General features: G+C 44.3%; 1 protein-coding gene across 6 annotated transcripts in view; it reads left to right on the forward strand.

The window, feature by feature from the left end:
- The window catches only part of RIN2 (Ras and Rab interactor 2), a 245,600-nt gene that overhangs the window by 216,285 nt on the left and 7,707 nt on the right, over nt 1-21,608 (forward strand). For 5 of the 6 annotated variants that reach the window (XM_063600983.1, XM_034947470.3, XM_034947469.3 and 2 more), the window contains 3 exons: nt 1,531-2,664; nt 16,871-17,176; nt 19,031-19,162. In XM_063600983.1, the coding sequence (XP_063457053.1) occupies nt 1,531-2,664; nt 16,871-17,176; nt 19,031-19,162 (1,572 nt within the window). Of the gene's footprint in view, nt 1-1,530; nt 2,665-16,870; nt 18,654-19,030; nt 19,163-21,608 lie in introns of those variants that run through there. The other variant, XM_063600984.1, reaches the window with a different exon arrangement.

The raw sequence follows: 21,608 nt of genomic DNA on the forward strand, positions 1-21,608 counted from the left end.
AAAGTAGATTCTCATAACCAAGTTCCAAAGATACTTAAACGTTTTCCAGTAACTGAACTGAACATGAGTTCTAAAATTTAAATTGATTGACACTGAAGGAGATTTGATATTGACTTCCTCGGTTGTACTAGCCAACTTCACGTGCTCAATAGTCACCTGTGGCTGTTGGCTTTCTTGTTGGACAGTGCGGGAGTCGGGAGAGAGAAGGAGGGATACAGGATAGATTACATAAGGCAGGTGACACGGCTGTCACCACACAGACAAGGGAGAGCCAGGACTCCCAAAGGGCTTCATCTCAGTCCTCCCATGGCCAGCCATTCTGGGCCCATGGGAAAGAAAGACACTGCAAAGCATAGCTAAAGATAGAGAATAACCCATTCCAGGCCAGGCACAGTGGCTCACTCCTGTAATCCCAGCACTTTGGGAGGCCAAGGCAGGTGGATCACCTGAGGTCAGGAGTTGGAGACCAGCCTGGTAAACATGGTGAAACCCCGTCTCTCCTAAAAATACCAAAATTAGCCAGGCGTGGTGGTGTGTGCCTGTAGTCCCAGCTACTCGGGAGGCTGAGGAAGGAGAATCACTTGAACCTGGGAGGTGGTGGTTGCAGTGAGCCAAGATCGTGCCACTGCACTCCAGCCTGGGCGACACGGCAAGACTCCGTCTCAAGGGAAAAAAAAAAAAAGAATAACCTATCCCAAATGGAAATTATAACAGGCACCACTGATCACAGCACTACCTCCCTCAACTTACATGGAACACTGAGACTCATCTGCAAGAGGAGACACAGGCAGTACAGATCAATAAGCACTCTGCACTACTTCGCAGAGCATTGCATATTTATGAGCATGGTGAGGAGGTTATATAGGATTTGGGAAGGAGGGACTCCAAACCACAAAGGTAAATGGTTGGGCCTGCACTGCACATTAAGCTTGCTGTGGTTTTTCTGCTGATGGGACCCATGAATGTAGTTTTCCTCCTTTGGTGGTTTTAATGCTGAATGTGTAAAACCCTAGGCAGATTGTGTAACATCCCCCAGGCCCAGCTGCTGGTCCTGCCCATTAAAGGGGAACTTCAAGGCCCGATTCCTTGGCTGGCAGCTGCACTGTGGAGGGCATCCCAGGAGAAGTTGTTGGGAAAGGGTGGTGTTGCTTTGTAAGTCGGTTCAGTTTTTGTAAAGCAAGTCAGGAAGCCCCAATGACCTTTTTTGAGCTTATACTGGAGCAATTCCAGTTCCTTTTTTTCTTCCAACTTACCTGTGAAAAGGCAGGGCTGGAATCCTATGTTGGCCAAGCCATTTCTCCAGGGCTTTGAAGGTGACAGACCCCTGGAGCCTTCCTGTGAGCCCACAGCTGGGCCTGGCAGCCTTTCTGCCCTTTCCAGTAAAGGAATGCAGTAAACCTGAGTACAACGCACCCCCTACCCCACCCCGCAAGACTCGCGTTGTCATGCAGTGTGCTTTTTTTAATTTGTGAAGGAATGGTCTGAGTGTACCGTATTTACATTCTTGTGTTCACTGATAATGACTTTCAGATTTCTGGAGCTCCCCAGCTGACAGCAAACCCCCGAACCCTCCACCTCCCCATAGGCCTCTCTCCTCCGACGGTGTCTGTCCTGCCTCCCTGCGTCAGCTCTGCCTTATAAATGGAGTGCATTCTATCAAAACCAGGACGCCTTCAGAGCTGGAGTGCAGCCAGACCAACGGGGCCCTGTGCTTTATTAATCCCCTTTTCTTGAAAGTGCACAGCCAGGACCTCAGTGGAGGCCTGAAACGGCCGAGCACAAGGACTCCCAACGCGAATGGCACGGAGCGGACTCGGTCCCCCCCACCCAGGCCCCCGCCACCCGCTATTAATAGTCTCCACACAAGCCCTCGGCTGGCCAGGACTGAAACCCAGACGAGCATGCCAGAAACAGTCAACCATAACAAACATGGGAACGTAGCTCTGCCTGGAACGAAACCAACTCCCATCCCTCCACCCCGGCTGAAGAAGCAGGCTTCTTTTCTGGAAGCAGAGGGCGGCGCAAAGACCTTGAGCGGCGGCCGGCCGGGCGCAGGCCCGGAGCTGGAGCTGGGCACAGCTGGCAGCCCAGGTGGGGCCCCGCCTGAGGCCGCCCCGGGGGATTGCACAAGGGCCCCGCCGCCCAGCTCTGAATCACGGCCCCCGTGCCATGGAGGCCGGCAGCGGCTGAGCGACATGAGCATTTCTACTTCCTCCTCCGACTCGCTGGAGTTCGACCGGAGCATGCCTCTGTTTGGCTACGAGGCGGACACCAACAGCAGCCTGGAGGACTACGAGGGGGAAAGTGACCAAGAGACCATGGCGCCCCCCATCAAGTCCAAAAAGAAAAGGAGCAGCTCCTTCGTGCTGCCCAAGCTCGTCAAGTCCCAGCTGCAGAAGGTGAGCGGGGTGTTCAGCTCCTTCATGACCCCGGAGAAGCGGATGGTCCGCAGGATCGCCGAGCTTTCCCGGGACAAATGCACCTACTTCGGGTGCTTAGTGCAGGACTACGTGAGCTTCCTGCAGGAGAACAAGGAGTGCCACGTGTCCAGCACCGACATGCTGCAGACCATCCGGCAGTTCATGACCCAGGTCAAGAACTATTTGTCTCAGAGCTCGGAGCTGGACCCCCCCATCGAGTCGCTGATCCCTGAAGACCAAATAGGTAAGTACCCTCTTTTTTAAAATATAAAATCTATTGTAACTCTGTCCGGGCAGTGCAACCTATGTTTGTTATTTTTTATGAAGTTTACTCCGAAGTTCAAAACAACACCCAGCTCCACCTTCTCTCCCGGTTTGAATGGAAAAATCAGTTTCTCAAAGTAGCTGCTACCTGCCAGACTCAAAAATGTCTTCGGGAGTGACAGATTGGAGCTGCACAGTGATTCCGTTCAGGGATGGAGTTTGGTCCTCTGTGGGTCCAGCTGCCGCCTGCTGTGGTAACGTGTGTGTGTTACATGTGCCGGGTGTTTCTGGACGCGTGCTTCTCTGCAGGCTGTGCATACATACAAAGGTAGTTTTGTTATCTTCTGAGAGGCAGTGGGTATTTTGTTCTGTCTTGGTTGCAAGTAAACTTTTTATTGAGGTGTAGCATATGTTCAGAGAGCACAAAACTCAGGTATGCATTGGAATGAGTTTCCACCGCAAGCTTACCTGTGGGACAACTACCAACCCCTGGATAAGCAGAACCTGACCAGCATCTAGGGACCCCGGGCCCCCTGTTCTCCCTCAAGGTTACCATCCTGCTGGCTCCTCATCCCATACACTTCTGTAAGCAGCACGGCTTGGGAGTAAGCAAAAACTGAAAAAGACAAGTTTGTTTTGTGTAACTTTAAAATAAGTAACATAGTTTGGAGGTCACATGAAAGGTGTTTTCTCCAACTTCAAGGGGAAATTCTTTCTTTATAATCTCATTTAAAGGATGAGTTGCTAATGGTTACTTTGGCCAAGGCAAATTTGAATTTGGCAAGCAGTCTCTTCTTCCAGGGTGAGAATGTTGAAGGTTTTTTGTTTGTTTGTTTGTTTGTTGTTTTTAATTTTAGAAGGTTGACTCTTGAAGGTTAATTTCAGAGACTTTATTCACCAGGCAGCAGGAGCCTTTGGAGCTACCAAACATTTCCAGGCGGTTCAGAAGCTACACCCCAATTTTTTCTTTCTGATTGGGTCCATTTGTTGAAAGTAGTAAACAGTGTGTGATAGAGGGCTCTTTCTCTTTCTCTGTCTCTCTCTCTCTCCTCTCTTTTTTCTCGTTTAAGTGATTTTCAGCAGCTCTTTGATTTTTCTCACAAAGGAATCAAAGCCTTGTTTGTTTTCTTGTGGTTTGACTGAGGCCAGGCCTGGTTGATCAGGGCGTGGTTAAAGCTGGGGTGTTGCTGGAGTGAGTGGCTAAAGGAATGTGCCCTTGTGAGGTGCCTTCTAATTGAAAAAGACGTCAAGGAGACAGCAGAATATCCACACAGGCTGCCTTTTTCCCCATCCCACCAGAGACCCGCTCTCAAGGGAGACCGTATCTGACTCAATATTAACAGAAACCCAACCTGCAGGAGAAGCTTCCTCTTAGGGGCTGGGGTCAGAGGGGGGTGCAGCCAGGCAGGCGCTGATGTCAGGCCTGAGCTATGTGGCCAGCGGCGCCAACCAGCCCACAGTGCCTGGCCTTCCCTCCCTGCTGATGCTGTAAGAACCAACCCAAGTTAGTCCCGGGAAGCTCTTCAGCCAGCTCCTTTTGTAGTTAAATTCGGATATGGCACTTGCTCTTAGAACTCAAGGACTCACTCATTTTCTCCAAAAAACATGCTGAAAATTATGTATTTCACTACTCTAGAAGGATGCAGCCTTTAATTTAAAATGATTTATGGAGCTTCGAGTATAAGCCCGGCAGCCTGTCCAAGCTATTCCAGTGGGTCCTCACCTCACCCCTGTGAACACGCATCGTCATCCCTTAAGGATTGGCGGAAGGCAAGGAGGGCTCTGCCAGGCCATGCCATTTGTCTGACAGCCACACTCTCTAGTAAACTAGCAGGTGCGGTATTTGAACTTCCATCGGATCAGAAGCCCACGTTTGCTGAGCTCACTGTTCTGCTGCTGCTGCTTGTGTTTCTATTTTCTCATCAGTAGTTCAGGGGAATTGTAACTGCAGGGCCAACCCTGTGTTGAGGCAGCTCAGACTAAAGCTCTCTGTTGAGTTATGGATATGGCCTCCACAAGCATTGCCATGCTTTTTCTGTGGGTTTGTTTGGTTTGGTTTTTTTAAACTTTTGCACTAAAAGCAGTCAGTTCCTCCTGTTTCTTCACCAGTGAAACATCATTCTGTTTTGAAAGTATAGTGACAGTGCTAGGCTTTTGAAATAAAGAAGGTGAGTGGGAGCAGAGGTCAACCTGAGAAACTCATCACAAGTCCAGGTGGAAGGAAAGATGTGACCCTAACTATTAGAAAGCCAGTCCCCATAGAGGTGCACTTTATTAGATTAGGCCTCTGACCAGAACATGGACTTAGCCAGCCCACTTGTCTATGTGGGCTTAAAAACTGGTCTATGTCTGCTTTAAAAAAAAAAATCTAGTTCTATCCTCATTTCCTATAGCTTCTGAAGAAGATAGCTCTGAACTAGAAGACAGAATTCTAATTTAAAGCCTAGATTTATGGAACAACTTGAAGTCAAGAAGGTAGGAGGAGATAATACACTGGTTTAATCCATATATGTTAGAGCAGTCATTCTTAGGTGAAAATGACCCTGTGAATGCATGCACGTGTATCCCTTTAGTATATGGAGATAATACTCATCTGTCTTCTTCAGAGGGTGGTTCTTCAGTTACATAGAGAAAAGCTAATGAGAAAAACAAATAGTTCTCAGTCACTTTCCTTTTGCCCATGTGCTGGTGTCACTATCCTTCCTAGCACTTTCTAGACAAGTGCAAATGATAAACAGTGAATCAATCTCAAAACCGAAAAACTGCCCCTGTAAATGATTATGTTCTCTCATGGAGAATTTGCATTCTATTTAGACTACGCTTTGGAGCACTTCCAACCAAAAGCCCTGCTATGCAGAGGTTCCTGAATACATGTTCATTGCCTGGCACCAGCTTGGCTCTCCTGGTTGGGGAGACACGGGCTCGTTCCTGTGTGTGCCAGCTCTCTATTCATTCCAGGCCACATACTGGGCTTCCCTTCCAGAGAGCCATCACCTACTCTCACCCTTCCAGAGTGGTACATGGAAGAACAGACAAATGCTTTAATAAGAAGTGTGCAGTTTGGGGGCCCTACTTAAAGTATTGGGATCAACCTCTTCACGGACAGTGTGCTGCGCTCATTACTGATGACCCATGCTATAGGATGTAGATGGGGCGAAATCACTTCCTGCTCCAACACACGTTCCTCACTGGTGGGTGTTCACATCCCACCGCTCTTGCTTTAGTCTTTTTCAACCCATGGGGGATATCCAACCAAAGTTTCTGGTAGACAAATCTTCATTTTGCAGAACTTGTTGCAATGGTGTGGTTAGTGTTTTCATTTTAGTAAAATGATGTTTATTTCTGACTTGATGTCAGTCTTGGGAAATCCCTCTGTTTTCAAGCCTTGTTTCAAGAAAAACAAAATTTGTCCAAATCCAAAAATGTTAGTAATCTTGAATTTTCTATTTCATTCAGATACTCTCCACAGACTATCAGCAGTGATACAAAAGAGCCAACTATTCATATTCCTAGAAGTCAGTAGCAGAAAATGAGACAGTACTGTGCTTATTTAAGTGCTACAAACCAAAATGTATGTTTTCTCCAAAGAGCAATTTAACGATTTGAAGAAAAAGTACCCTTAAAATCAATTTCCACATATTTCAAAGATCACTTCGATTTACGTATCTGAGTGTTTTTTGTTTGTTAATAGAGAAATGATACGGAAAATGTGGTTAGACACCGGAGAGTATAGCGCACATAGAAAAGGGGATTGAAATGATTCCTGGGGAGTTAAACAATCACAACTACTCAGATCTGGTTTTTCTTTGTTTTTGTTTTTGTTTTCAAATGAGTATTTAAGCTGGCTCTAGCTTCAATATCTAGTGTGACTTGTTTTTAATTTTTCAGGTCACAGTTTGGTTCAAGCCCCTGAGTTATCTGGGTTATTTTTTAAGAAAAAGAGCTATTCTGGGGCCAGGCGCAGTGGCTCACACCTGTAATCCCAGCACTTAGGGAGGCCGAGGTGGGTGGATCACCTGAGGTCAGGAGTTTGAGACCAGCCTGGCCAACATGGTGAAACCCAGTCTCTACTAAAAATACAAAAAAAAATAGCCAGGCATGGTGGTGGATGCCTGTAATCCCAGCTACTCAGAGGCTGAGGCAGGAGAATCACTTGAACCCGGGAGGCGGAGGTTGCAATAAGCCGAGATCATGCCATTGCACTCCAGCCTGGGCAACAAGAGTGAAACTCCATCTCAAAAAAAAAAAAACTCTTCTGAGAGGTGTAGCCAGGGAGGCATGTTAGTGCCAAACAGAGATTAAAACCTTGAATCTTCTGACTTCTGATCTAGTACATGTGACCCTATCGCCTGAAGGAACAAATGTCCTTGTAGAGTTAACAAGAGGCAGAGAAAAAGAAGAAAGATTGTGGTATGCAAAAGGATACCTATATTATTTCCAAAAATTAATTTAAATAGAAGACCACGACAAGAAGCACTTGGTTTTCCCCTGTGGGACATCTTTTGTTGATTAATTTTTACTTTAGGCCATCGAAATGGGGTCAATTATGTTACATCAACCAAAACAAGGTTGACACCCCTGGAGTTGTGACTCTCTGACCCTGAGCCCCTGACTCCATGACAGCCTGCACAAGGGGCCTGTTAGCTCAGTAATTCAGAAAGACCTTGCTCACAAGGTGGGTGGCGGATGGCATCACAAAATAAGTCACATGAAGATATCTGCTCCAGAGTATTTTTTGACCATATTCCTAGAGTCTTTCTACCTCCCAGGCAGGAAACCTCGCCAGGTAAAAGAGGAATTCATGTAGGAATTGAGGAATGTCACCCAAAGGACACCTAAAATGCTGCATGAATTGTGTAGCAGCATCAGGCTCTTTAGGGCACACCTATGTTTTTCCACCCCTCCACTCCAGCCAAAAGGAGGGTCCCCACTGGCTGCCTCTGTGAGGCCAGCACCGCATAGACGCAGCCCTCCCTGGTCCTCAGGTCCTACCCACAGCCTTGTCTAACTAGCTCAGTCTCTCAACAGGGAACAAATGTTGTAGACACAGCCCCCACTCTCTTCTCGCAGACACAGTATCCACTTTGGAGCTTCTCAGTTATTGTCCAGGCCCAGGTGAAGTCACAGCCACCTCCTCTGTAGAGTCAAAGCGTACGAATTAAATGCATCCCTGTTTTTAAAAGAGCCAAGTGAGAGCACTGGTAATCACTCCTCGTGGGCGGCCCTGTATGGTTTACAAAGCACTTTGATGTATAGAATCCCTTTTAATCCTCCAAATGCCTTGGGAGGCTCCATTTATTGCCCTCACTTCTATAGATGAAGAAACCAAAAGCATAGCAAGGTCAAGCCAAGATGCAAGCGCGACTGACACGGTCCCTTGGCAGGCCTTGTCTATACTTCTGGTGGCAGGGAATTACCGCTGCCTTCCAGTTGGTTTTATGTGGCGGGAAGGTGACCTCAGAGGTGAAGGCACATCACACCAGAGGGTACTGCTGTCTGCATGACTCATCACTGAAATTGTTCTCCCAATCCCCTGACCCAGGCCATGTATGCCGGGTTTCTGCCCTGTAAAATTAAAGATTCCCTTCTTTTCCATACTCTGTTCTTTGGAAGCAAGTCACTTAGCACGCCCACACTCAAGGGATGGAGTAGAATTAAGCTCCACCTCCCAGAAGCGGGAGGATCTACATAAATTATTTGGAATTCTTCCATAAGGGAGATTGGTCTCTTCTTCCCTGCTTTCATTTTTCCTGGCCTTTTACTAAAAGACACTGAAATCAGGCTGATGGATTCCCTACATCAAATATCACACAGATGTAGCCCATACTTTTGCAGACTAGCTTTCCTTGAAGCCCACCAAAATGAGCAGAAACTGAAGTGGATCAAAGCCCCAGTGCTTGTTATCCTTATTTCGGCCCCTTTCCTTGCTGGGCTAATGGGTTCTTCCATAAAATCATACCGTGTCCTTCAGTATTTATTATTTATGAGCCAAAGTGTGCATGGCCGACAATACTTAAAACCAACCCAGGTTACAGGACATCCCTGCAGAGTGACAGGGTGCCCCACACTTGCCTGCCCCATGCCTGGGCGGTGATTTCATCGCTAGAGTTACACGCCTGTATTCTGCAGGGTAAAGAGAAGAAACATAATTCCATGTCTTCTCCCAAAGGAAGAATTCTGTTAAACTTCACACTTTTGGAGTGTGTGCTGCATGAGGGCCTCATGCTGGGGACTTCAGGTGACACTAGACTGCAGGAACCCCAGTGTGGTTTTCAGAGGGCTTCCCCTCAAAGAGAGAAGACTAATTGACTCTATGTCAGGGTGGAGACAACAAAGAAAGCAGCGTGCTTACGAGGCGTCAGATGCATACAATTGCTCCTGGTGGAGACGCCACCCAGTCCTCCCAGCAACCACCCCGGGAAGCTGTGCGTGGCCCTATTTTACAGATGAGGAAGCTGAGGCTGGGAAAGGTCATCTTCTTTGACGGTCAGAAACCAGAAAGCTACCCATTCAGACTTGGCGTCTGACCTGAGCGCCTCTGCAACCCCAGGTGGCCTGCTGTTTTTTTGCGTAGTTTGTAATAGAGGATTAGCAAAATGCTGTCATGGCGGCCCTGGTGTCATATTTTCAAGATCCTGCCTTCCACCCTCCTCAGCCACCAGCTCTGCTCACATAAGATAGAGAAGTTTCTTGGCTGAAAGTCAGGGGCGAGTGGTGGCTCAGAGGAAGGGCTCAGGCAGGTTTGAAGCCCTGACTCTGCTGTTCCTGACTTGTGGGTGCTTGGTCATATTTCTTAATATGTCTGTGCCTCAGTTGCCTCAAATGTAACACGGTGTTGTGGATGCCATTGTGCTCTGCCCACTGACACTTGCTTACCAGTCTGACGTCCAGCTTCCAGCACCTGTGACATTTTGCATGAGGCTTTCACCAGAGCTCTGGCCCAGGGTGGGCTAGAAAGCCTGGGGAATTGATGCCCGTCCACCTCCAGGAGCAGCCTCGACCAGGGACTGAAGGGAGCATGTGTATCCATAACCCAGCTGCCTCTCCTCCAGGGGGAGCAACTGTAAGGCATGTTCAACGCCACCTCTTGGAGCTCCCCAGCAGGGCTGAGATCCACCTGCCAGTGGTGATAACTGGCTTAATAAAGCAAACTATATTGGCTGCCTTCTCTCCCCAGTCAGTGCTTCCTGGGGTCACTTCTCAAATTTAACCACTCACACTCAAATCCTTGTCTCAGGGTTGGCTTCTGAGAGAATCCAAACTAAGACAAATGGGGATTATGCACCCATTTTAGTCAAAGAATTGTTTAAATACCTGTAAAGTGCTTAGTAGACATACTGAGCTTTCACTCAATGTTAGTTCTGATCCTTAATCCAATAATACAGCCAAAGGAGAATATGTTAGCACATAAAAAAAGAAAGCATCAAGTTGTTTTGCCCTTTTTGTACCAAGAGAGGTCTATGTGCCATCTCCTGACTTGTCGGAAATAGAAGTTACCTGGTTTGCATTTCTTCTCCACCATCTGGGAAAGTCACCTGACTTCCAAGCTTCATGGCCATCTGTAAAATGAATGACAGAATGACAGTAGTCCCAGCGTCGTAGGGCTGAAGTGAGGGTTAATGAGGTAATACATATAATATTAGAATAGGAAGTGCTCAAATAAGTGCCCAATAAATGTTAGTAATTATAAATGTTTACATTTTCACAATTTGACTTCCCTACAAAAAAAAGCCCATATCTTGTTATGAAACATTGGCTTCTATTTCTACTACTTTACCTTTTTTAAAAAAAATCAGAATGCTAGAACTAGAATAAGCTAAGAGGTCACATGATCTAAACTCATGGGTTTTTAAATTTTAAATGTGTTTATGTATTTAGGAAGTACGCATGCAGAATTCTAACATGCATATGTTGCGTAGTGATGAAGTCTGGGCTTCTGGTATACCCATCACCTGAATAATGAACATTGTAACCCAATAGGTAATTTTTCAACCCTCACCTCCCTCCCACCCTAACCTCATGTTGTATCTTTGTCAAGTAACTTAAGGTTGTAACCTGTACATTTTTTTTTTATTATTATTATACTTTAAGTTCTAGGGTACATGTGTGCAACGTGCAGGTTTTTTAGATATGTATACATGTGCTGTGTTGGTTTGCTACACCCATTAACTCATCATTTACATTAGGTATTTCTCCTAATGCTATCCCTCCCCCCTCCCCCCACCCAACAACAGGCCCCCATGAAGCTGGAAACCATCATTCTGAGCAAACTATCGCAAGGACAGAAAACCAAACACTGCATGTTCTCACTCATAGGTGGGAATTGAACAATGAGAACACTTGGACACAGGGTGGGGGACATCACACACCTGTACATTTTTAATACAATCATGTGTTGTTTAACTACAGAGATACATCTGAGAAGTGCACTGTTAGAGAATTTTGTTGTTGTGGGAGCATCATAGAGTACTTACACAAAGCTAGATGGCATAGCCTACTACATACCTAGGCTATATGGTATATCCTGCTGCTTCTAGGCTACAAACCTGGACAGCATGTGACATACTGAATAGTGTAGGCAACTGTAACACAATGCTAAGTATCTATGTATCTAAACACGTCTAAACACAGGAAAGGAACAGTAAAAATACGGTAACAGAATCTTATGGGGCCAGGCGTGGTGGCTCATACCTGTAATCCCAGCACTTTGTGAGGCTGAGGTGGGTGGATCACCTGAGGTCAGGAGTTCAAGACCAGCCTGGCCAACATGGTGAAACCCCATCTCTACTAAAAATACAAAAGTTAGCCGGGTGTGGTGGTGCACGCCTGTAATCCCAGCTACTCAGGATGCTGAGGCAGGAGAATCACTTAAACCTGGGAGATGGAGGTTGCAGTGAGCCAAAATTGTGCCACTGCACTCCAGCCTGGGTGACAGAGCGAGACTCTGTCTCAAAAAAATAAATAAATAAAAAATAAATAAGAATCTTATGGGACCACCCTGGCATATGTGGTTCATCTTTGACCAAAACACGCCATTATGAAGCATGTGATTATATTACATGGTTTAGACTCTGGGTGTGGTTAGATTCCCTGGAGAATATTGATTTTTACTTTGTGTTGTTTTAACAATCACCAACTCAGTTAGGTTCAGACTGCTGGCTCTGTCTTGCCTTCCGTGGACAATGATTCTGATGGCCGTCCAGACAGTGGCAGTGAGAGGGGAAGGGACTTGGCCTCCCCACGGCTCCCAGGGCTCTTTCTAACACAAGCAATTTCTCCAGTCTTCAGCTTTGCCTCTCAAAGTCTCACTGCCTTCTGGCCAGCAGTGGAAATGCAGAAAGTGTACAAACAAAGCCAGTGCATTGCTGGTCTTGTGATGTTTCCTTGTCTATCTCCAGCCTCTGGAATCCATGCAGTAGGTGGTCAGCATGAAGGAAAGGGTCAAGGTTTCTGTCTCTCTTCCTTAATGGAGGAGTGAATCAATTCTTGGAGAAGTAATAAGAGTGAATCACTTCTTGTCTAGAAGCCAACACATTGAATACTTCCTATAAATTATTACAGTAAGTGACATTTAGTCAAGGAAAAGCCAGCAATTGCTATGGCCTCTACCACTTTCCTCTTATGGATTATTTTGGGGCCAGTTGATATAATCTTGATAAATATTTTCAGAAAACTTGTTTCCAGTTTTGATCATTTAGAAACATTTAGTTTCTAAAGTTCAATATGTTGTGGTTCAAACGATTTTTTACTATTTGCTTGTTACTAGAAAAATAGAAAAGAAATGAGTGAGGCTGGGCATGGTGTCTTACGCCTATAATCCCAGTGCTTTGGGAGGCTGAGGTGGGAGGATCCCTTGAGACCAGGAGTTTGAGGCCAACCTGGGCAACATAGTGAGACCCCCAGCATCTCAACAACAGCAACAACAAAAAGACCTTAATGAGCTTTAAAAGCATATACTCACCTTACTCATCTGTAAAGGTTTCAGGTGTTTGTTTTGCACGCGTGCTTGTGGATGAATACAGTTGACATTACTCCAAGAACTCAGGAAACATTTTATGAGTTGCAGTCCTGGCTCCCCCTCTTGATAGCTGCATGACAAAGATGTCCTTGGGTTTCAGTTTCCTCATCTGTGAAATGAAAACATAGTAGGCCTCCCTGGATGGAGTTTGTCTGAGGATTTGAAGATCCAGTGCAGGTAAAGTGGCTAGAATAGTGTCATTGTTCTGAGAGTTTAAAAGATTTTGTTTTTTTGTCCAGGAATTAACGATTAATGCAAAAAGAGATCATAGAAAAAAACGGAGAGTAGTAATTTATGAGAAATGTGACCAATTTGTTCTTTCCTCTTTTGTCTGAGGTGGTTCATGTTATGAAAGATCGTCTGTTCCTTGGGCTCCTCAAATCCTTTTTCCTTCTCGCTTTATGAGCAGAAGCTTGCTTTTCCTATTGGAGAGAGCCAACTGGATCGTGGGTCCCTCTTTTCATTTAGGCTCTTGTCCCCTACTCTTTATGTTTATTAAGGATTTGGGAAGGGTGGGGAGGAGGAGTGGGATAAACCTCTGAAAAAAAATGCAGGGACCAGTTTCCTTATTTTTAAATTATGGTCTTTAAAGAAAAATGTCCTAAAATCTACCACTAGCAATTACTTTTTCATTTTATTTTCAGAAAACGGGCTACTCCCTTGGCAATTGGTCCTAGGTTTCAACCCTCCTAAGAGATTTCCACAGCCCCTTTTATACCCAAGGGTGGAATTCCCCTCAAAGGCCAGCACCCCTCCCTGGCAGCAAGGATGAGTTGCTCAAGGGAGCCTGTCCAACTTGCTAGTAACGACTTTTCTGATGTCATCATTCCCCAGGAGCAGCTGCGAGCCTTTTGGGGATGATTTGTATTAACACTCTGGCCCAGAGGTGACCGGGCTCACTCTGATGATAACAGTTGCCCGTGGGGTTCAAGGTGAAAATCTCATCCAGGTCTTTAGTTGTTTTCTGTTTCTCTGATTCATATACATTTATTGAGGTTTAACTTACATCCATAAAGTGTGTAAATCTTAAGTACTCGGCTCAACAGAATTTTACACACATGCACACCCATGTAGACACAGTCCAGATCCAGATACAGAACATCTCTAATCCCTGGTGTCCTGTCCTGGCCCAGATCCTCCCCAAGGGGGACTGCCATCATGACTTCTGTCCCACAGGTTAGTTTTGCCTGCTTTTGAACTTCATATAAACGAAATGCTGTAGGAGATACTCTTGTGTCTGGGTTCTTTCACACAGCCTTGCGTTCATGAGATGCATCCATGTTGTTCTGGAGCAGTAATGTGAGCTTTTTCATTGAATAAATACATTCCATTGTCTGAATTTCATTGTAGTATTCCATTGAATGAATATATCCAATGTATTCATTTCTGTCCAAATGGGCCTTTGGGTTATTTCCAACTTGGGGCTATTATACATAACATTACTATGGACATTCATGTACATTTCTAATTAATGACTGACATGGCCTTTGTCCTCCCGTGGTGACCCTATTTTAACCAAGTAGTGGTCACTTACAACCATGAATGTAGCTTTCAGAATGTTTGGATGAGAGGAATAAACTGGCGAGTATTTATAAAGTGACTTGAACTTTACAATTAAAAGATTATTTACTTTGAAAAGCTGTATAAATGGTTATTTAAAATAGTTGTGTGGCTTCTATCAAGCCATTAGTCATCTCTGAGCCTCAGTTTCCCCATCTGTTAAACGGACATAATATTAGTATTGTGCAAAAATAATAGAATTATTGCAAGGATTAGATGATAGTGAAGTAAAGCACTTAGATGGAGGCTGGCCCATCTGAGCACTCAATATTAATTTCTGTTATTAATTTTTTATCATAATGATGATATAAGGTAAAGTCAAAGATGCTATAAAGTTGCACGAGCTTATTAACACAAAGCAACGAATGTAAACCCAGTAATTTGTTTTAATGCCAGATGTGAATAAGTTGTTCTGCTTTTTTTCCTACTTTATAACCTCCTTCGCATCAACCTTGATTTCTATAGTTATATAAACCTTTGTATTTAAACAAAGAGATCTCCTGGATAAGATGGAAGAGGAGAAAGAAAAAAACAACTTGGGCTGGGGAATCTGATGATTGTGGGGTCAGCGTTAACTTTTGGCCTCAGTTTTAACCTTGGGGGACTGTTTTCGTTGTTTGTACCTCTGGGTTAGATTTATCTTTATCCCTGGCCTTCTAATAATAGGTAATCATTTGAATTCAATAAGATCTGATCCAGCGTCAGGAATTCCAAAGGCCAGAGAGAGAACTCAACTATTTCTTTTGCTTTTTCTTTTGAGACAGAGTCTCATTCTGTCACTCAGGCTGGAGTGCAGTGGCAGGATCTCGGCTCACTGCAACCTTTGCCTCCAGGGTTCAAGAGATTCTCATGCCTCAGCCTCCAGAGTAGTTGGGATTACAGGTGTGCGCCACAATGCCAAGCTAATTTTTTGTATTTTTGGTAGTGATGGGATTTCGCTATGTTGGCCAGGCTGGTCTTGAACCCCTGGCCTCAAGTGATCTGCCCACCCCAGCCTCCCAAAGTGCTGGGATTACAGTCATGAGCCGCCATGCCTGGCCTAACTTAACTATTTCTGATCTTATATGTAAGTGGACCCATTGGCTTCCCAAATGGAATAAAATTAAGGTGTCATCATTTTATGCGTAGATGCTGCAGCAGAACCCAAGGGGCTCAGATGAGAATGTGCAAACATGTGAGATCAAAAAGCTGCTATTGACAAAGCAGAGGAGTTATTATTATATAAATAGCCTTCAGCCCGCATCTCTGGATTTATGGTACTGGTCATTTTAGTATTAGCCAAGAAAGCTACTCCACTGGGCAACCATTCAATGAAGGAGGGAAGAATAACGCCTCCCACACCCAAAGGTGTTTCCTAACTCAGAACAGAAACACATTTCACACATTTTTAACTTTTAATTTTGAAATCATTTCAGATTTCCAGGAAAGTTGCAAAAATATCATAAAGAAATATCTACCCTTCACTCAGATTCCCAAATGTTAGCACTTTGCCACATCTGCCTCATTCTTTTCTCTCTCTTCACACACACACACACGCGCACGCACACACACAGATACATGCACGTACACATACATGCACACAAATACGTGCACACACACTGTCTCTCATTTTTTCTGAACCATTTAAGTTGCAGACATTATATCCCTTTACCCCTAAATACTTCAATGCATATTTCCTAAAAACAAGGCTATTCTGTTTAATAACTACAGTATAATTATCAGACCTAGAAAATTAACACTGATGCCTTGTTAGCACTATTACCTTATCTGCAGGCTGTATCGATGCCCCACTAATGTCCTTTATAGCAAATGAAGAATTTTTTAGTCCAGAATCTGATCCAAGATCACATACTATATTTAGGTGGATCTATTTCCTCAGAAAACATTCTTTTTTGAGATGGAGTATCACTCTGTCGCCCAGGTTGGAGTGCAGTGGCACAATCTTGGCTCACTGCAACCTCTGCCTCTTGGGTTCAAACAATTCTCCTGCCTCAGCCTCCCCAGTAGCTGGGACTACAAGCGTGCACCACCATGCCCAGCTATTTTTTTTGTATTTTTAGTAGAGATGGGGCTTCACTATGTTGATCAGGCTGGTCTCCAACTCTTGACCTCAAATGATCTGCCTGCCTCAGCCTCCCAAAGTGCTGGGATTACAGATGTGAGCCACCACGCCTGGCCCTCAGAAAATATTCTAAGAGATGTTGAATGCTCATTATTAGAAAATCCTTCCTTTAAGATAACATCTTTGCTCTCCTGTTAATTGGATGACCAGTTGAAGGACTAGGTCAAAAGAATGTCTTCTAGCATATTTGCCTGTACTTACAGGGATAGGGCATGAAAGTAATTAAAACAAATATATTTCATTGTATTGATTATATGCAAGTTAGACATCATTGGGGAAGATTCGGTCTTCCTGGCTTTTCAGAGAAAAATGTTAACATGTGAGTTATGGCGCTGCTTGGTGTTGTCTGTTGGTTGGACGTTAAGTTGTACAATTTGTGTGCCTGCAACCAATGCATAGAGTTGCAGATGTCCATTGTAAGAAAGCAGATGTTGCATTTCTTCTTTCTTCAGACAATAGTCACAGTAGCTACACTTTCTTTGGCAGATGTGGTGCTGGAAAAAGCCATGCACAAGTGCATCTTGAAGCCCCTGAAGGGGCACGTGGAGGCCATGCTGAAGGACTTTCACATGGCCGATGGCTCATGGAAGCAACTCAAGGAGAACCTGCAGCTTGTGCGGCAGAGGAATCCGCAGGAGCTGGGGGTCTTCGCCCCGACCCCTGATTTTGTGGATGTGGAGAAAATCAAAGTCAAGTTCATGACCATGCAGAAGATGTATTCGCCGGAAAAGAAGGTCATGCTGCTGCTGCGGGTCTGCAAGCTCATTTACACGGTCATGGAGAACAACTCAGGTGAGGCTGCTGGAAGCCCAGGCTTCGTGCCGCTTCCCTTCCGGGCCAGGGACAGGCATCTCTCCTGTCAGGCTTTCTGATTCCCAATTTCTCCTCCCTTTGGTCTCTTGATTTCACCAAGTGGCTTACAGAACTACAAGTGATTCTCTGATATCCGGCACATTAGTCACATGCAACGGATTAAAATGTAAGCAGATGAGGGCAACAAGATTTTTGTACCAGGCCGATTTAATTAAAGATTTAGTTCAGAGTATGGTTACAAATTCAGTCTCTGGAGTCTGAGTTCAAATCTTCCCTCCGAGAAGAAGAAAATTAACTGAGGGACTTTGGCCCCCTTAATCAACCTTGCACGCTGTAGTTTTCTGCGTCTTTAGCCGGATGTCACCCTTTCTTTCATAAGGTGGGGATTAGCTGAGACAGCCCACACATAGCCCCAAGTGCAATGGAAATATCAGTGATTATCATTACAACATTTTGGCCAATGAGGGTTTGTGTCAATGACCTATAGTATGTGAAAGAAACTCTGAACATTCAGTTATAATGAGGCCTCATTAGAGCCGCTTCATTGGCTAGCCCTTCTTTGCTACAAGCTGAAGCAATATAATTGAAATTCACCGAAGAGTTACAATCTTGGAAAGCCAGCCCTCGGATTTAGCCTTGTTGTTTCCTGTGGATGCAGGGGTAACCATGAATCATGGATAGTAATGGAGCCCTGCATTGTCCCAGGTCTTCAGTAAGCTTATTGTAATTCCGAGGACGATTACGAACTTTTCTTCTGAGTGAAATTGCTTAATGGAGAAGCAGCAGAGAGAAAACACAGGCTGTATTAACCACTGCTCGAGTAGACAGGAATGTGTGTGCACTTTGGGAATTGTCGAGTGAAGAAGTTAAAATATGAGCTCCTGGGCCTGGTAATGATAGCAAGTGAACATCACCTCACAAGTTTGCAAGCATATTTCACATATAGGAAACATATTTTCCATAGTTCACAGTTATTTATAAAAATTCCCCAAATAATATCTGAATATCTGAATTCCCCAAATAATTCAGAAGGATTATGCTCTTCTGGAGCACAGTTCCTCAACACACACACTAAAGACATTAATGTAGACAGGATAATTCTTGTTTTGGGGGCTGCCCTGCTTCCTGTAGGAAGCTTAGCAGCATCCCAGATGCCATCTGCATCCCCACCCTCCAGTTAAGTCAATGAAAAATGTCTTCAGACAGTGCCAAATGTCCCCTGGGGGACAAAATCATCTCCAGTTGAGAACCACTGATGTAAAGAAAACTAGAAGTAAACACTAACATTTTTTGCCATATATTTCTATTAATCAATGTGTATATTCAACATGTACTGAATTGGCACATTTAAAGAAATTAACTGTGTGCTCACATTAAATACAGAGCAAAGTTAGCTTATTCCTGGTTTGAGTTTGACCTTGTCATTATGTTTGTAAATAATGTGCACAGCAAGAAAGAGGAAGTAAGACACAAAGAATTAGCATAAGTAAATATTTTGTAAGCATTTTATAATATTGTTTGCTGAAAGTTAAAATATTTTAACGAGTATTCTGTTCTATCACATAATTTTATACAAATTATAAAAGTAGGGAGAAAATCTGTAATGTGTTCATTGGTTCATAGATATTCATTCTGAAACTGTAAGGGCTGGTCTCTAACATTAGCAGCTGGGAGGGTCAGAGGCTACATAGGATTCCAGAAACACCCACCTCTGTTTATAAATAGCACAGTTCCCCAGAGTGACTCCTTGCTGTCTAATAAAAGCAGCAAGAAGGATGTGAAAGAAAGAAAAGTTGGTAAAAATATTCCATCTCCTTCTCTTCCTACTCTCAGGGAGGATGTATGGCGCTGATGACTTCTTGCCAGTCCTGACCTATGTCATAGCCCAGTGTGACATGCTTGAATTGGACACTGAAATCGAGTACATGATGGAGCTCCTAGACCCATCGCTGTTACATGGAGAAGGTAACTGCTTTTGAGAAAAGTTGAAGGAACTGGGTGCTATTTTTTTCATTTTTTTATAATTGAGACGAAATTCATGTCACATAACATTAATCATTTTACAGGGAATAAGTCAGTGGCATTTAGTATATTCACAATGTCATGCATTCTCCACCTTTATTTAGTGTCAAACTATTTTCCTCACCCTAAAATAAAATTCTGCACCCATGAAGCAGTTACTTGGGTGCTTTTTTGACATCTTAAGTGTTAACTGAATTTTTTATTAATTTAAAAGAGTGTACTAACCTTTTTCTGATTGCAAAAGTAATACACACTCGTGGTAGAAAATTTGGAAAAGTCAGGAAAAACACAAAGAAAAAATATAACCCCATCTTAACTATACTTCACTAAGATCGCTTAATGGCAATACAAAATTACATTCAGTAGAATAAATGCCATTTTTTTTGGAAGAAATGGTTTCTTTGGCTCCAAGAGGAAATTATAAACTTTTGTTGAGGATATTTCCATTGCCAGAAAAATAACCTGCTCTTATATTAGTGAAATGTATAAACGCTTGGCTTTGTTTTTATTTTTTAAAATTTCGTTTTCAAGGTAAAAACAGTATTAATTTTTTTCCAGTTTTTTTTAAGTATCTTTTCATTTTTATAGTAAAAATACAGGGGTGTGGAATCTGTGCAGTTTGCTCTCAATTTACGTTGGCATTCGGGTTCCTTCTCCTTGTGTCTGCCTAACCCCAACATGTCTTAGCAGAAATTCCTTCTCCTTACACATAGCTTAGGTATTTTACATGGAAATGATTAGGATGTTTGGCACAGTAGTGCACAGCCTTGAAACGCAGAAATAACTGGGACTCTATGTGAGCTTATCTTTTCAAAGGAGAACAAATCAGGGCCTGTGCACTGTGAATCCTCTTAATCCATTTTTATATATCCAGATAAAAGCCCAGACAAGCCCTGGGGGGGATTGTTACGGTTTTGTTTTGTTTTTTCCCGTGAGTTTCAGTCTGGGCTTGAGTAGAAAGGTCCATCTCTGACAGGATTCCCTAAGGAATGAGTCATCCCAGCATTTTCCCTGGAGGGAATGAAATGCATTTTTACCACCCCCAGAATGTGCCCCCTTAGTCTCCTCAGTCCTGTAATGTGAATTCACCAGGCCTTACTTTTCCTGTCGGAGGGACCGCCCTCCTTGGAGCCCGATTATGCCCTTCCCACGTGACCATGGGTAGTGCTGACTCAGGATGGGGGATGAATATCTCTCCTCCCGTACCCGATCCCAGGCAGGTATGAATGGGCCTCTTTCATGCTTTCACCCTTTAGCCTCTTCTGTCCCCTTATTAATATTACTAACCATGGAACCAGACACTCCCCGATGAGCCTCCAAGGCCCTCCCTGGAGCTTTTCTTGCCTGCTCTGCCCTGGGATTAGACAGGACAAGGCCAAACATGTGGTTTTGCCCAGGGACCAAGAGAAGCATGTTAGTCTACATAGCATGCTTTCCTTCCTTCCACTGTAATGTTTGTTATTAATACAGTTTGGGGTTTCGTTATTCTTTTTCGAGCTTCAATCATGTTTAATTCTAGTAATATAAGTATGTAGAGCTCTTAGGGCTTTGGGGAAAAAGACACGCCGGTTTCACTTAGAAAGTCGATTCTGTTGCTGACAATGTGCACTCAGGACAAACATTGCTTGTATCTTGTGGCTCAAGGATAGAAACAGCTACTTCCTGCCCCTTTCCCAGATTGGCCCAGGGCAAGGCCCTGCGTTGATGACTAATGGACAGGTGGCTGTCTTCTCCTCCACGAATCCCACAAGAAAGACAAGGGCACAGCTAGTGAGGATACAAAAGCTGCTGGTGAGCTCGCACTTAAATAGAGCCTGCTTCCACTTAACCGTGTCTGGGGCTTCTTGGCTGCCTTCCTTGGGAAGTAGGCGGCCCAGTTGGGTTGGCTGTGATCACAGACCAGGCCTGCACAGCATCGAACTGAAGCTATGCAGCCTGGGAGGAAGAGGCTACTGAGCAGTGGCAAAAATACAGATTGGACTTTTCCGTGCCTGCCCAAAGTCCTCTTTGGTTTGCGGGGTAGCAGCCACGTCTGTTTTCCGCTGTTTAAGCAGGTATTCTCATTTACCAAAAAGGCGTCATAGAATCCCTTAGAAGTGCACAGCTCTTGCGGTAGGGTTATAGTCTTGCTGAAATTTAAAACCTTCTCTAATTGCATCCACATGTTTCAAAGTGTGGTCAATTTTGTGCTTCCAGCATTTGAGTTTTCTCCTTAGTGTCCTGAACAGATGAGAGCTAGGGAGTCTAAAATTTGAAGTCCAAAGGAGCCCCCCTCCACCCCCACAAAGATTGTAACAGTTCTCCGAGTCCTTGCTCAAATCCTGACCCTCCATACAGCCTTTCCTGAATACTTATGTTCATATTGATTTCTCCTGAAATTCTCCATGTA

Source organism: Pan paniscus, chromosome 21, assembly GCF_029289425.2.
Source record: "Pan paniscus chromosome 21, NHGRI_mPanPan1-v2.0_pri, whole genome shotgun sequence".
NCBI lineage: Eukaryota > Metazoa > Chordata > Mammalia > Primates > Hominidae > Pan > Pan paniscus.